We start from the raw sequence: 16,013 nt of genomic DNA, 5'->3' as shown, positions 1-16,013 counted from the left end.
GTGGAAGGAAGCTTAAAATCAGTGGGTTATTCATTACAATGGGACTTTTCAGCTTTATTGATCAGTTTACATATTTGAGTTGTACATTGAGTCCACATAGTATCTGCAAAAGCATATATTAAACAAGCTGGTGTGTTATACACATTTTTAGGAGTTTGACATTTTGCTTGACAGTAGCCAGTTAGGCAAGGGAGCCAGCTTCAGGCAGCTTTAGTTCCACAAGTTCCACATGCTCTCAACAATTTCTCCCATTCAGTTTCTCCATAATGTCAACATTCTTCCTTTTTAAACCCGTAGTTAGAAAAGCTAAAATTTTTCAGAGACATTTTTTTTAAAAAGGAGCACAGATGGTGAATCAATTCTGCAAATAAGATAAAATTATTTGTTTCTTAAAACGAAACATAAAAACATAGAAAATGGAATTACAGATGCTTGCAAATTACACTAGATTTCTCGCCAGTAGGATTCATGTTAGAAGCTATCTCTATCAGCAGTCATTCTCTATTTTGAATGACATTTCTGGATGATTGTTTTAATAGAAGGTTATGGATTATTCAGACTTTATCAGTTTGACAAATCAACAGTTCAGTTGGTTGGGGGGGGGGGGGTGGAGAAGAGGGAGAGAAGAGAAAGGACAAAGATAAATCTGCAAGCTTAAAATATTCTAGAGTTTATGGAATTCAAAAGACCAGATGAAGCAAAAATAATTATAGCACAAGTTAAGAGGGCCGTGCACTTACCTCCAAAGGAAGCTGTTTGAAAGCAGTCACCAAATAATCAGCCCCTGTCGCTATGCCAACAAGCGCAGCTGTCCTGTCCGGCCGTGCTAGTGCAGCTAGGAGCATCAGCCATCCACCCATACTGGAACCCACCAGAATCTTATCAGAGAGGAGAAATGCATTTACTATTCAGAATGAATGAGTGAAACGTTGACTACTTGGCCAGACCAAGATTTTTTTCTCTCTCTCTCCTCTCTACTTCTTCGTCCCAAATATCAAAGAGATGGAATGTTTGAGCATTTGGAAAACAAACTCACCCTCTATGAAGCCTGAATGGAGATCTCAGTCAACACTAGACTGGGTTTGCTTGAACAACACCACAATGTTAAATTTAGCAGACTTCTGGAGGACTGGATGCAAGTGGTTTAATTTTCCTGGCTCCCCTTCACCCTGGTGCTGGTTAGGAGCAGAATGCTCGAACTGCACGGTGCCTATCCAGGTCCAGGTGCACCAGAATTTCCTGTCCCATGCCAACCCCCTGGCACGATCTACTGCCAGCAACAGGAGCAAATAAATTTGAGTGTAGCTGTGTTCCTGGTTGTCTGAAGATCTGGGTAAGCTTAAAAACATTTTAAACTTACCTTCTGGGGCCCTCTTCAGCTTGCTGCCACGTCCCCTCAAATCTTTTGGTATGAGGGTGTATGCTGGTGAAAGCCCAATGCCAGCTTCTTGGGACACTCTTGTATTTGGGCATCCCACAGCCACAACAGGAGAAAGAGGCAAGAGGCCGGGAATGCCCCCTTCACTCTTACTGAGATGACAATGATAGCCCTGTGTCTATTGCAAGTACAGGCCTAGTTCTATGACATCCCCCACCCCCGTGAAGCCCCAGAAAACCTGGAGCAGTGTAAAGGGAGTAGAGATCAGTTGAATGCCCCATTTTTCCTTAACTTGGAACCAAGACAATTGACATTCTCCAGGACAAATGCCAGGAAAATTGACCCTGGTACACATGCCCCTAGTCTTGTGCTTCAATCTGGTAGACTGATGGGATAGAAATCATCCTTTTTTTTGTGCGCTATGAAAAATTACATGGGGCAGTCTTGATGCAGTTTCAGTGAACACTGACTATCTACAACCTATGCTTCACTCAAAGCCATATGGATGACTAGTACTGAAAATGATAAAAATTTCATTGGTTCAGGAGCTTGGGCTCCTTTGGTTACAGTTAGAGTATACTGGTTGCTTTACTTCCATTCTGACTGTCCTGTAGGAACAGGAGTAGGCCATTCAACTCTTCAAGCCTTTTCCACCATTTAGTTAGATCATGGCCGATCTGTATCCAAACTCCACTTACCAGCCCTTTCTCCATATCCCTTGATACCCTTACCTAACAAACATCTATCGATCTCAAGTGTTGAAAATTTCAATTGACCCTGAATCCATAGCCTTTTGGGGGGCGGGGGGGAAAGAGGGATCCAGATTTCTACTACATCTTGTGTGAATAATGCTTCTTGATTTCACTCCTAAATGGCCTAGCTCAAGTTTAAAGATTATGCGCCTTTGGATGCCCCCACCAGAGGAAATAGTTTCTCTGTATCAACGCTATCAAATCCATTTATGGTTTTAAATACGATTAGATCATCCCTCAACCGTCCAAATTCAAGGGAACACAAGCCTACGCAATCCTTTAAGTCCTGCTATAATTCTGGTGAATCTGCACTGCACCCCTCCAAGACCAATATATCTATCCGGAAGTGCAGATGGGGGTCTGATCAACATTCTGTACAACTGAAGCAACACTTCCTCACTTTTGTATTCCAGCCCCCTTGAGATAAAGGCCAACATTCCATTAGCCTTTTTGATTACTTTTTGCACCTGTGAACTAGCTTTGAGTGATCTGTGCACATGGACACCTAGCTCCTCCACAGCTCCTAACCTATCATTAAGAAAATATTTTGATTTGTCTTTTTCAGATCCAAACTGGATGACCTCACACTTCCCCACATTGATCTCCTTCTGCCATTCTATGGCCCACTTAGTCCAGGTCCCATTGTAACTTCCTTCTCCCATCTGCACAACATACTATGCCTCCTAACATAGATATACAACTCTCTATTCCTTCATCCAAGTCATATATATATATATATTATATGAAAAGCTGAGGCCCCAGTACAGATACCTGACATAGAAATACCGAATGCTGACATCGGGCGGGGTGGGGGGGGTCGATATTAACCCCCCCCCCATGACTGGCGGGAGAGGGTCAGCGGGGGTGAAATCTTCAAATTCGAGAAACCCGACTAACCCGCCGTTTCCGATTTTACTGCGGCAGGTATCGGGGCGTCAGAGTAACCCGCCTCCATCATTATAATATATAACTCAGGCTCCTTTCACCAGGTAGCGATTTGAAATTAACGCCTCCTGCATGGAAACTGGTCAGTGAAACGGAGGTGAGATTGATCGGCACTTCATGGGGATGGTTAAAGATCAGGAGTCCCGACATGAATACAGGCTCAGTGCTCACAGCTGCTTTCTCCGTTCCCTCTGGGAAACGGTTTGGTGAGAGTGCTTGTTGTGAGAGAATTGTCTGCACAGTTTGGAGGTGTTCACACAGGGAACATCAGGATCGGTGGCGTCATGGCTGCTTTAGATTGGACTTCAGATGAGGAAGACAATCAGCATCAACAGCAGCGAGGACATGCTGTGGAGGGAGCTGCAGGTGGACAGCAGAGAGGGGAGCAACCGAGGGGTCGAGGTCGCAGGAGGCACTACCCACGTAACAGGGTCTACAGATAGACGCTCAGCTTCCTCAACCTCTTGGAGGAGCAGTGCTTCCGAAGGCTGAGATTGTCACGTCAGGTGGTCACAGACACCTGCAGCCTCCTAGAAGAGGATCTGTTCCCTGATGGACCTAGTGGCCACTCATCACCAGAGGCTGTGAAAGTCACCAATGCCCTCAAATTTTTTGCCTCTGGTTCCTTCCAGGGCGCTGCCAGTGACATACAGCGTCTCGCAGTTGGCTGCACATAAATGCATAACGGATGGATTGTTTGCCAGGGCTGGGAGTTAGGTAAACTTCACCTGTGATGAAAATAGCCAGAATGAACAGGCACTCGGATTTGCGTCAGGTGCAGGGTGCCATCGATTGCACACATGTGGCAATCTTAGCACTCCCAGATCAACCAGGAGCATTCGTCAACTGCAAGGGATTTCATTCCATCGACATTCAGCGGGTTCATGCAGCTCTGCATTATATTCTCTGGGAGCTACCATGATGCTTTCATACTGCGGCAGTCTAACATCCCCAACCTGTTCGTACCTGGAACCAGCCTTAAGGGGTGGCTGCTAGGCGATAATGGATACCCTCTCCAAACTTGGCTGATGACACCTCTGAGGAACCCCACCGATGAACACTCCAACAGCGCTACAACGTGAGCCATATGACAACCAGATGTGTCGTCAAGTAAGCCAGTGGCATGCTCAAGATGCGTTTCAGGTGCCTGGACAGGTTTGGAGTCACCCTTCAGTACTCACCAGCAAGGGTCTCTAGGATAATGGTGGTGTGCTGTGTTCTGCACAACTTGGCGCAGCAGAGAGGACTAGAGGTGTGGGAGGAAGAAGCCGCTCAGCACTCTTCATCTCATGAGGATTCCATTGGAGAGGAAAAGGATGAGGAGGAGGAAGATGAAGATGGGGCTCCCAACACCAGACCAGCCGATCAAATTGGTGCTGGGGATGCTAGGGATGCCCTAATAGCTCGAAGGTTCAGTTCGTCACTCACACTGGATCAAAGTAAATATCTGTCATCCTGTTTAAGGCGGCAGAAATGCTAGCGCCCATAATTTGCATGGCCGTCATCAGGGCCTGATTAGATTGCCACGATTCAAGTTCCACAGAGAAGGCCACTCTATCCATGGAAGACATCCTCGCAATGGCCTGTGACATCAATCCACAAATGTTTGAGCTGAACTCCTCCCATCCTCTCTGATATTGTGGAGTGTGTGCCTGGCAGGACTGCCAGTACCTCACACATTTGCTGCTGACTCTCTGTCACTCTCTTTTTCATTGATGGCCCTCCCCAGGGTCAGCATCTCTGTCCAGCTAAGCAGAGCTTGGAGGACTGTGCCCTCCGACGCAGACTCTCCACAGCTGTCCCTACCACCACTCTCTGCTCGTGCTCACTTGTGAACTGTGATGCACCAAGTGACATCCCACCTAGCTGTCTAACAGGATCCACCGAAGTGCTTGTATCTATGCTGGTGCCTGGTAAACATGTGTTCTGTGATGGTACACCCTTAGAAGGAATCAGCTCCTCTAAGGAAATGTCAACCGTGAAGGGCAGGAGCTGCTGTTCCTCGTGTGATGGCCCTGGAGGAGAGAAGAGATGGATATGATTTAGTCATGGGAATGTAAAAATGTTGAAATGCATATGATTAAGGTGATCATATTTCATTCAGTGCTGAATGCAAGTCAACATGACTTAGTCTTGTATCAGATGTGGGTTGTAGATATTTAATGCTGTCACCATGAAGCTGCAAAGTCCCAGTCTTTCCATTTCCAATGGTCAGGGACACAGACATGCTTCTGATTTCCATGGCCTCATCCTCTGCAGATGTCAGCTGCACTATCTGTGGCGAGTCACCTCCAATCCTCTCCCTCTCTCTTGTATTTGGTGTTCTCTTCTCCTGCAAGGGGGAATGACAAACCTATGAATGTCTGCAAGGCATGTGTGCATTCGGTGAGGGTGACAGTCAGGCAGATGTATCACGAGTGTCACTGGCATGCATTTGAGGACATGTGCTGAGAATTGGGGGAGCTGACTGAGGTGAGAAGATGCATTTAAATGGAACGATGGGTGCTGTTGAAACGTAAGTGGGTGTGAGGAGTGATGTGAATGGAGTACGCTTGACAAGACAGAGTGAGAGTGGGTGCACTACAGAATGTAGGTGAATCTGCGACTTTGCTCACCTTTCCTGACCTGGTTAGATCATTAAAACGCTTCCTGCATTGGATCCATGTTCTCATCACAACATTCATGCTGCTCACCTCTTCAGCCACGCTGCCTTCATCGTGGTAGCAGGTTTTTCCTTTCCATTAGTAGGGAACAATACCTCCTTCCTTGCCCTTTCTGCACACAGCAGCACATTAAGAGACGCCTCATTAAATCGGGGTGCAGTCTTGGCTCTCTCTGATTCCATTTCTATTAATAAATCACAAAGCCAATTCACCCAACTCCTCCAAATTCCATTAGTGAAGTGGGCCTTTAAATAGTCGAGGTGAAATCACGACATGGGGTCCGCGTCACGCCCGCCCACGTGCACTGAAGATGAGAAACCTGGACGTAAAATGATAATGAGGCATCGCTGTTGAAATTGGACATCCCACGATCTTCCGCGTTTCATGCCGCTATGGCCCCAAACCCCTTCTCACGCCCCGGCTCTGCCTTAATATTGGAGCCTGGTTATCTAACGTTCCATTCCCCAAAGCCAACATACTTGTTTGAGGAGTTTTTAAATAGATCACCATTGTGTAGACATCTTTAATTGCATAATATCTAAATGCTCAGCAATCAGAACCATTCATTTGAGCAGAAGTGATGGGCAAACCTCCTGCACTGCAGGACTGTTTCAAACCAAGTGCACCAAAACTAATTTGCAATTACTTTGTATACAGTGGTAATCTCATGGATGATTGGAGCAACCTCACAGAAGTTGGTGAATAGTTTGTGTGACATTATTTCAGCTTTTTCAAATATCCTTCAATGCAACATACAAAAATAACCCCTGCAGTAACTCTGCTCACAGAATGGTTATTCACTGTTTTGTGGAAGGTCACTTCCTACCAAATCTGTAACCAAACTGAATACCTTGCACCAAATCGTTACCCTCTTTTTGGTGACTGAGTGACTTAACTTCCATGAACACCAACAGTGGAGTGTATGTCTTAACTAGGAGTACTAATGCCTACATAATAGGCTGTTGACTCCATTTCAGATTTAAGGGACAAGGGAAGAAAGATGAAAGTGATTTTTTTGACCCAGGTCTGAACACGGTTGCAGTGCTTCATCAGAAAAGGTGGGGATGTTCAGTAATTACAGAAGGCAGGTTCTCCCATTCATTGAACAGTCCCTAGAACTATCACAATACTAACTGCAAGCATTATTTTGCTCCTTCTTCAATTGTACTTCAATAACATGATCCATCATCTTCATGGAGGAAAAAAATCTGGGATGAGGTCCTTTAGGAATTCCGTATAATGCACTGCAGGTGACCTCCTCCCACTTGTTTGGAATCGAGAGCTTCATTCTTCCCACCTCCTGACGGCAGCAATATTGAGACACTGAGGATCTAACATATGCAATAAAATTCATGCATGTAGAGAACCAACTATACAAAGGGAAAACAGTAGAGGAGACTGCTTGATCGGCAGTCCTGCCACTAGACTCAATATCCACTCCCTCTACCATTAGCACACTGTGGCTCCAGTACATACAATCTACAGGATGCACCGCAGAAACTCACCATGGTTACTTCGACGGCACCTCCCTCCCAAGTGATCTCTACCAACAAAAACGACAAGAGCAGCAATGTCTTGAAAACACCATCACCTCCAAGTCCCCTTCTATGTCACATACCATCCTGACTATCACCATTCCTTCATCGTTGTTGGATCAATATCCTGGAATTCCTTACCCAACACATCATGGGAGCACCATCACCACAAAGACTGCAGTGGGATTCAAGAAGGCTTACTACAACCTCCTCGGAACAACTAGGGTTGGACAATAAATTTCCAATGTCACTCATATCCTGAAAACAAATAAAAAAAGGGAATCTAGTTTTCTTGCCCATTCGCTTAACCCCCCCATCTACAAATAGGAGCATAGAAAAGCACTAGAAAACTTTCAATAAGACCCTGAAAATCTACATATTCAGGCTAGCTTGGACCATAGCAGCAAATGTTCAACACACTGAGCTGTCAAATCAGGACATCAATGCTTAATGACAATAATGCATTGTGCTCCAGGTTCCTACCTTCCAGAAGCTAAAAAGGTCCTCCGCATGTTGGCCCTAGTGGAGGCTATTGCATGAGTAGGGAGAACTCAAGTGGCGTATTTACTTTACAAATGTAGTCGCAGTGTATAACAATTTCATATCAATGGTACATATGAAGGGTGAATATGGTTTTGCTTTGCACTGATGCTGCGGGTATACAGTAAGTGCAGCCTGAAAGGCATTCGATAAGGTGCCACATAAGAGGTTGTTACACAAGATTACAGCTCATGGGATTGGAGGTAATTTTTGGCATATATTGAGGATTGGTTAATGGACAGAAAACAAAACACGCAGAAAACGTATTTCTTACGTTCTTATGAATCTGGAGTCAGAGCCCGACCTGATACCTGAGTAAGACTCCCCAGAGAAGGGCGTCTCACTCTGCTTCACTCCAGAGTTTGGGCCTTAACACCCAGTTTAAACAACACATTTAGTTTAGTGTCAGTGCAAAGCCAAAATCGCTTCATAATGATGGTAATCTTGCAGTGTGAACACACCATAACTTTCCCCGGTGGGTCCACCCTAATGTGTAATTACTAAACCTCTGTTCTAAGATAGATTTATAATAACATCTTGTTCCCAAATAAAGCAAACGGTCTAGATTGAAAATGTTCTCATCCTTATCTACATAAAATGATAATGCTCTGTGAACATTGCTTCCAAAACCTCCCGGCACACAAAATTCGAACAGGACAAATCAGCAGTTAATATCGGAAGGGTGATTCTGCAATCCAATGCTAACAGGTAGGCACTGCACGCATGATATCGCTATTTTCTGCCCATTCATTTCCCAACTGATGCTCCCTGTGAGTGCCACACCCTGCAGGGGGTAGCGGAACTCAAAAATCACTCTTTGTAAACACAAATCGAACAGACTTACCTTGGAATATGGGCTGGATAGGACACACGAGCTGTGATGTGGACAGTGTCTAAAGTGTCTAAATGCTGATTGAGACATTGTATAAAAGTGTCAAATTACAACAAAATGTTGTATCATTGATATAGAATCTAATATTTTAATAAAACCTCAACCAAGACTTAAGATTCTTCTCTTCCTCCTCACAGATTCATAGATATCCAAAACAGACTTTAAAATCAGTTTAAACTGATTTATACTTTTGAAAAGAGCTGGATGAATATATGGTTAATGCACAGGTTAGGGGCAGGACTGAAGTCTATAAGTATAGATAGCGATGATTATGGAAAGGGTTACACCAAGCGTACTGAATTACATGCGCTATAAGGTACTTTGCATGAAAACACATTTCATTGCTAGGTTATGTAGCTGTACACAAATGTAAATTCCATTGTTCAGTGATTAGACGGAACAAGCACTTCTGCAGTAGCTTGTGAGTACCAGATGCTCCATATACTCTGCTGAGAAAGGCAGAAAGTACACTGTACCAAAGGTGGTAAAGGATGAACAATGTAAGGTAGGAAATGAAAGACATTCTGTATTTTTTAAAATTTATTTTTGGGGATCAAAAAGAAATTCTGTAGAATCCTTCCTCAAGAGATGAAACAGACTGGGCAAAGTGCCTAGGTGAGTCGAGTCCATGAAAAGAACAATCTTGATGGGCCAAACTGGCGTTTTCTCATTCCACATTTACATTCTTACTTCCTACAGAAATCCATGATCCTGATATGGAAGTATGCATCTCTTAGGTCAACCGTGGTGAGCCAGTTCCCAAACGTACAGCTATTATAATCTACTTGTTTAAAATGAATTATTTCTGGATCCCCACAGACCAGAATCAATCAAAAATCTGCTGAGTTTTTGGTGTCTACAATGTAACGGCAGTAAAACAGAATTTCCTGACCTGACAGAACATTAGCCCTCCTCCACCATCTCTCTCACACACGCATCTAAAAGGACGGAGGTGAAGACTGATTGGGACTTGGTGCAGGATAGAATACAAGTAGTAGAGTTTTGGATGAGCTGAAGATAACGGAGAGTACAGGATGGAAGGCTGGCCAGGAGAGCATTAGAATAGTCGAGTCTAGAGGTGACAAAGGCATGGATGAGGGTTTCAGCAGCAGATGGACTGAGGTGAAACTAGGTGGTCTTGGTGATGGAGAGGATATGGGGGTCAGAAACATAGCTCGAGGTTGATCAGGATGTTAAAGTTGCGAACAGTCTGGTTCAACATAGAGATATGCTGATTACAAGAATGTGTGTGTCCATGACATGGTACAGGAAAGCTACTTCTGTGGACAGGAGAGTGGATTGATAGTGCAAAGCAGAGATTTGTTAAACAGCCAATGTCCTCAGGTATTTTTCCCCTCATAACATGATGGAACTTCCTTTTTGCTTTGTGGGGCTTCAATATATGAAGTGTTTTAGGGTTTTTTCTTTGTTTTCAGCTTTGCTAGTTATCATCTCAAAAGTACAATACAACAAGTGAAGTTCAAAACTATTTTTTTCTCTTTCCACATTTGGACTGTATTTAGTTGGCAATATGAACATTTGCCTTTTACAATTAGAGCCAATGGTAGTTCACCTTATATACCTCTGAATTTACTGGAAAGCAAGTCTGTTCCCAATAATTTACTTAGGCCGTAAAATCTTACTTGCGGTCCTTCTGTGAGCTCATCAAGCACAGACAAAACATCCTTCTTCCACTGGCCTATTGTACACTCACTGAAGATTCCTCCAGATGAACCACATCCCGTATAATCAAACCTTATAGAGGCAAAACCAAATGTTGTAAGACATAAGATTTCAAACTGCCAGCTTTATAAATCACTTAAAGATAAATTTGTAGAAACTTACATTTAAAATACGAATGACGATTACAAGAGATACTTAAAATAACAATCTATTTTCTCTGTCTGCTGTTTGTTTCGTTGAATCAATGTTCAAATTGCATATAACATTAGAATGGATTGGTTTGTTGATTTAAATTGTAGGTAATCTTTTAGATTTTAAAAAGCAGGGCTTTTTAGGGACATACTCATTCCACTGTAAAAACATGTATGTCTGACCCACACATGCTCAACCCACCCACGGTCAACCTCCTATCAATTAGGATTCCTATGGTGTGAAGTAAGTTTGTTTAAAAAGGGAGAGAGCACAAGTCCAGGAAACTATAGACCAATTAGCTTAACATTGGTGGTAGGAAAGATAATGGAATCTTTACTCAAAGATGTAACCGAAAGTCATCTAGAAACCAAAAATATAATTAAGAATAGACACCACAGATTTCAAAAGGGATGATCATGCTCGATCAACCTACTGAATTCTTTGAAGTAGTAACACAAAGAGTAGATAAGGGTAATGCAGTAGATGTAATATACTTGGATTTTCAAAAGGCCTTTGATAAGGTACAGCATAGTAGACCCATGACGAAGGTCAGGGCACATCGGCATAGGCCAATTGGGCCGAACAGCTGGTTTCTGTGTTGTAAATTGTCTGTAATTCTATGTAAACTATATCTATGCAAAACCTATGGTTTTATTTGATTTAATAATCTACGTTAATGAAATATTTGCGTTGTTTGATTTAAGAAAAAAACTCATGACCATACCTTTTGATACCTATGAAGTTGAAAAAGATTATTGCTTGAATCAATCCTCAAATCTGATGGGAAGGACTGAGCTGGTGACAACATCCTGACAATTAACAAAGGTGATTCAAATTAAGTGTTCAACTTCTCTGAAGGTTAAGAGGAGTGATTCACCAATTTCCTCCAAAAAGGTGTTTGAAGAATTACTGCAGATTATTAAAGAACCAACATATCAAAGAGTACGTTATAAAGCTGCAGCATTTACTAGTAAAGGTGCACATTTTAAAGAGACATTGGGCAATTTGTTACGAGGAGAACAACAACTCAGTACCTATAAACTTTTCAGATGAATGTCTTGCTAAGCAGAGGAAGTAAACATGATTCAGAGGTAGCCAAGAATAATAGGTATTGATTATACCCAGTGAGGCTACAAATCTTCCTCCATAAAGCAGTAATACGGTTTCCTTTTTTGGAACAAATAGAGAACTCAGACTGGAATTTTACAAAAGGACGTTAAAATTTTTAGGAGTAAGAAAAGGTCATTTAACGCAACCAACCCAATCCTTTTTAATTGATCACAACTCCACTTTATCACCATTATATCCCAATTTCTTATCTCTCCCAAAGGACATCTAGTTGCCTTTTGAACCCATTTAGATTGTTCACATCAATGTCCTTCCCTGGAAACTTATTCTACAAATTGCCACTTGACATCCCTTCTTACTCTTAACATCCAAAATTTTAATTTGTGTCCTCTGGTATTTGAGCCCTTTGTCAGAGGTAGCAGTAATCAAGGAACAACTATTTATAATATAATTAAAAATGAAGAGACCCAAGTTAAGGCTATTGGGTAATCATCATATTTGGGTATGGAGAAGTTGAGGAAAGGTGTGCTGAGGAATAACTTGGGGGCCGGTGGGGGGGGAAAAGGCCAACTAGAATTCTGGATGAGCAATGACAAACGGGATAGAATTAAAGTCCAAGTGATAAAAATTGTTAGTAAGGAAAGAGGGAGAGCATAGAACAAAAAGAAGTAGCTCTAGTAGCACCAAAGAATGAAAAGGATGAAGGCAGAGAGCAACAGAAAAGCGAGTGAAGAAAGGAGAGAAATGCATAATGGAGATTACAATACTACTGAGCAGAAAGAAACCAAGATATGGCAGACATATACATTTCACATGATTTAATGTTGATCCTCAAAGAGGGTGGGACTTATAGGAATGAGGAGGAAGATTTCCAAGGAGAAGAAAGGCATTCACATAGAAAATGAAAAAACCCTCCCAAAGTACCTAAGAATGAATAACTTTTGAAAAACAGAAGGGAGAGAAATACTTGAAAATAAATGTAGGAATGCGATATAAAATTGCAGAATATGACTGATTTCTTGCATGAAATCATGACTGCGTAAACCAAGTGTTTTATGGGGGGGTGGGGGGGGAGGGCTGCAACTTCCATTGACGACAAGAGAGTTTTATTGACTTAAGCATTGGCTACCAGCAAATCAGTGATAAAAATATTTGAATGAAGGCGAATAATATATTTAATGCTGTTTCAATGCTACAGTTATACATTAAAAATAAAATTGTGCTGCCTATGTTTTTTAAATGGAATACCAATCCTACGCAGAAGAAAAAGTAATTTACAACTTATATTCTAGAGGTATACAAGAAATTGACTTGTGCACACTCATAATACTCAATATAGCAACAAGTGATCCTTATATTTTTTGAGTGGGGGAAGGAAAAAAAGAGGAAAGGAACCTTAAATTATATAGAAAGGAGAACTGGACAGCTCACACCTTGCTGCATCCCTATTGTTTCTGACACTGCTTCGAGTGGGCAAAGCAGGCAGCGAATGAAGCCACCACAACTATACAGTACAATGCTGGTTTTATTTTACATTTGAGACATTGGGCCGGAAATTGCGCTGAGCAGCGAACACATGTAAGTAATTAACTTACCCACAAACTTTTCACGGTCTCCTGGGCGTAAACTTGCTTTAATTGAGAGCTGCAGGAAGTGCAGCGCTCGTTCTCAGGCTTCTCCGAGCGGTGAGAGGAGGAAAGGATCTCTATATCCCCTCCACCAATCAGCTTGAAGCTTGAACCAGGAAGTGAAGCTCATTCACAAACCGTGCAAACTAAGAACCAGAAAGTGCCAGATAAGATTAGTAAATGTACTATAACATCAGATAGAGAAAGCGAAATAAAGGAGAGGGTCAGATTAAAAGACTGAGATAAAAGAAACAGAAAGAAAAAGTAAAGAAAATAAAAATGTTAAATTTTTTAAATTAAAAAAAACATTTTTTTTTTAAATATCCAAAAACTATTAAAATCGGGAGGAATGGGAGTCCACATTTGAAAATTCTGACACCCGGCTCTCAGACTTTTTAAACAGCTCTCTGACAGTAAAAAAGCTCCTCCTGGCTGAATCCTGGCTTCATTAGCTGTCGATAGAGAACATAGAATCCGTCCCAAGGTTCTAGCTTGGTTTTCACTGCATCCCATACAGAGTAATTAACATGCACGAGATTAACATAGCGCCATTTCAGGGCAGCCCTAACTTTTTCAGCGCATTTTAGTGTTTACTTACCAAGTTCCAGCAGCAAGTTCACACTCCTCTGTTGCTTTCAATGGAGAGCCAACCAGCGAGCTGTCAATCCGCGACGCTTTCAGATCACCGTTGAATTAGGAAGAGCAAGTTCCGGATTTCCGCATTTGACTGCGCATGTGCGGTCGCCAGAACTTGCTCTTCGATTTGCCCATTAATCACGGTGAGCGCTGCTGGGTTCACCGTTATTTTAAGAGCAATTTCCGGCCCAATAACTCTAATTACTGCAACAGGGAATGGAGGGAAAAATACATCCCAGAGGTAAAAATATAATGTAGCCAAACAGTAAATTGAGATTAACTAAGCTGCCATTTTGGAGCAATATGTGTCCAATGTCAGCAAACATTGTACTTATAAAAGTGCAATAAGTAATAAAGATGCCTATTATAATCTTTCCATATATTACCTTATAAATGAATGCCCAAGTGATTTGCAGAAGTCCTCAAGTGCCACTGCTTTGTGTGCCTTCATATTAGATGCAAAACCAGGCAGGTAAATGACTCCTGGGCTTTTACCTTTTATTCTCTTATATGCTAATTTAGGTTGATCTGGACGAGTTAGGTATTGGGTTGATTTCTTCCGGCACTCTGGAAGAGCAAAACATGGATCAACATATACAGGCAATCTTTACACTGGTTAGATACAAAACAGCTCAAGCTCGTTAGTAAGTAACCTACATTCAAAAGGTTTACATTTCAGCAGTTCAAAACAGAATTTTCCACATTTAGTGTTACTTGATCACCCATGACATTGCTCATGCACAAAATGGAAAAAATCATGCACCTTCCTGTAAGTTTCCTTCTTGCTTGGTTTTTGTTTGCATTCCAAGTTTCCTTTCTTTCCATCATTTTCTCAGTGTTTGTCTCCAGCTCTTATTACCCACCTCCTCTTTTCCTTTTCTACAAGTCTCTCCCACTTTTGCTCTATTGAGCACGCTGTATTTATCTCCTGCGGCATTGCTCACAGGTAACCTGGGCTCTGGACAATGGTTTCTGGCATTTACCGCAGTCCTGCTGCAACCTAAACAATCATGATAATCTAGCAAATTTACTCAAGCAATACTTAACATGACTGCCTCGAGGTAAAAATATCACAACTTACTGATAAGATACTGAAAGATACAAATATTGTATCTATGCATCCTGTAACTTTACCTAGAATTTTATAAAACTTGCTTAAGATGTAAGAAACTTTGCTTTTCCCTTACCAAAATCTCCTAATTCTAGTCATTTACATAATGGGCCTAGAAATTCAGCCCTGCAGGCGCAAAACAGCATCCAAAATGGCAGGCAGGAAGCGCACATACATTTCCAGCCGGAAGAGTGCTGCCTGCCATATTGGATAAAGTGCTTGTGCTGGCGTCAGGAGTGCACATCAGGAACTTTTAAAGGTGGAAATAATTTATTTAAATTAGGGTCTCATACATCTTGAATGCCCTAGCGCCTCACATGTCACGTGCCGAACTCGCACAGCACAGCAGGAGTGCTCCTCCTGACCCCACATTAAAAGAACACAGGTCGTTCCCCCACCCACCGGCCACCGATCTCCCCAACCCAGTGACCGATTCCTTCCGCCTGGCCGACAATCCATCCCCTGGCCATCGACCGCACCCCCCCCCCCCCACTTCTGACTTATCTTTCTGACTTATCTGACAATAGCAGCAGCCCGATCTTTAGCAATGCTTCATCGGTCGAGCTGCCTCTTGTACTCTGCAGCTCGCCCACTTAATTGAAATGAGGCCTGAGGCCCGATATCGGGGGCGCCTCAGGCCTCATCATTCAGGTGCAGAGATTGTACCCTGCTCCCCTCGCACGTCCAAAAATGGGTCCATGGAGTTGTACCGTCACTTTGGCTCAGTTGGTAGCACTCTTGCCTCAGAGTCAAAAGATTGTGAGCTCAAGGTTTAATCCAGTATTTCAGCACATGATCTGGGCTGAAACTTCAATGCGGTACTGTGAGAGGTGCTGGGGAATGTAAAAGATTCCATGGCATTCTTTGAATAGGAGCAGGGAAGTTTCCCAATCCTCTGGCCAACGATACCCTCAGCCAACTCTACTAAAACAGATTAACTGGTTGTTTATCTGTGTTGTTTGTAGGATATTGCTGTGCAAAATTGGCTGC

General features: G+C 42.6%; 1 protein-coding gene across 1 annotated transcript in view; it reads right to left on the bottom strand.

The window, feature by feature from the left end:
- LOC137323065 (palmitoyl-protein thioesterase ABHD10, mitochondrial-like) overlaps nucleotides 1-16,013 on the bottom strand; it is a 30,341-nt gene that overhangs the window by 4,442 nt on the left and 9,886 nt on the right. Inside the window, exons 2-4 of the mRNA XM_067986463.1 lie at nucleotides 14,299-14,479; nucleotides 10,349-10,460; nucleotides 741-878 (exon numbers count right to left, since the gene is read on the bottom strand). Coding sequence (XP_067842564.1) covers nucleotides 741-878; nucleotides 10,349-10,460; nucleotides 14,299-14,479 — 431 coding nt within the window. The remainder of the gene's footprint in view (nucleotides 1-740; nucleotides 879-10,348; nucleotides 10,461-14,298; nucleotides 14,480-16,013) is intronic.

Source organism: Heptranchias perlo, chromosome 6, assembly GCF_035084215.1.
Source record: "Heptranchias perlo isolate sHepPer1 chromosome 6, sHepPer1.hap1, whole genome shotgun sequence".
NCBI lineage: Eukaryota > Metazoa > Chordata > Chondrichthyes > Hexanchiformes > Hexanchidae > Heptranchias > Heptranchias perlo.
The sequence above is the reverse complement of the archived record's forward strand: the minus strand, read 5'-3'. Positions and strand labels throughout refer to the sequence as shown.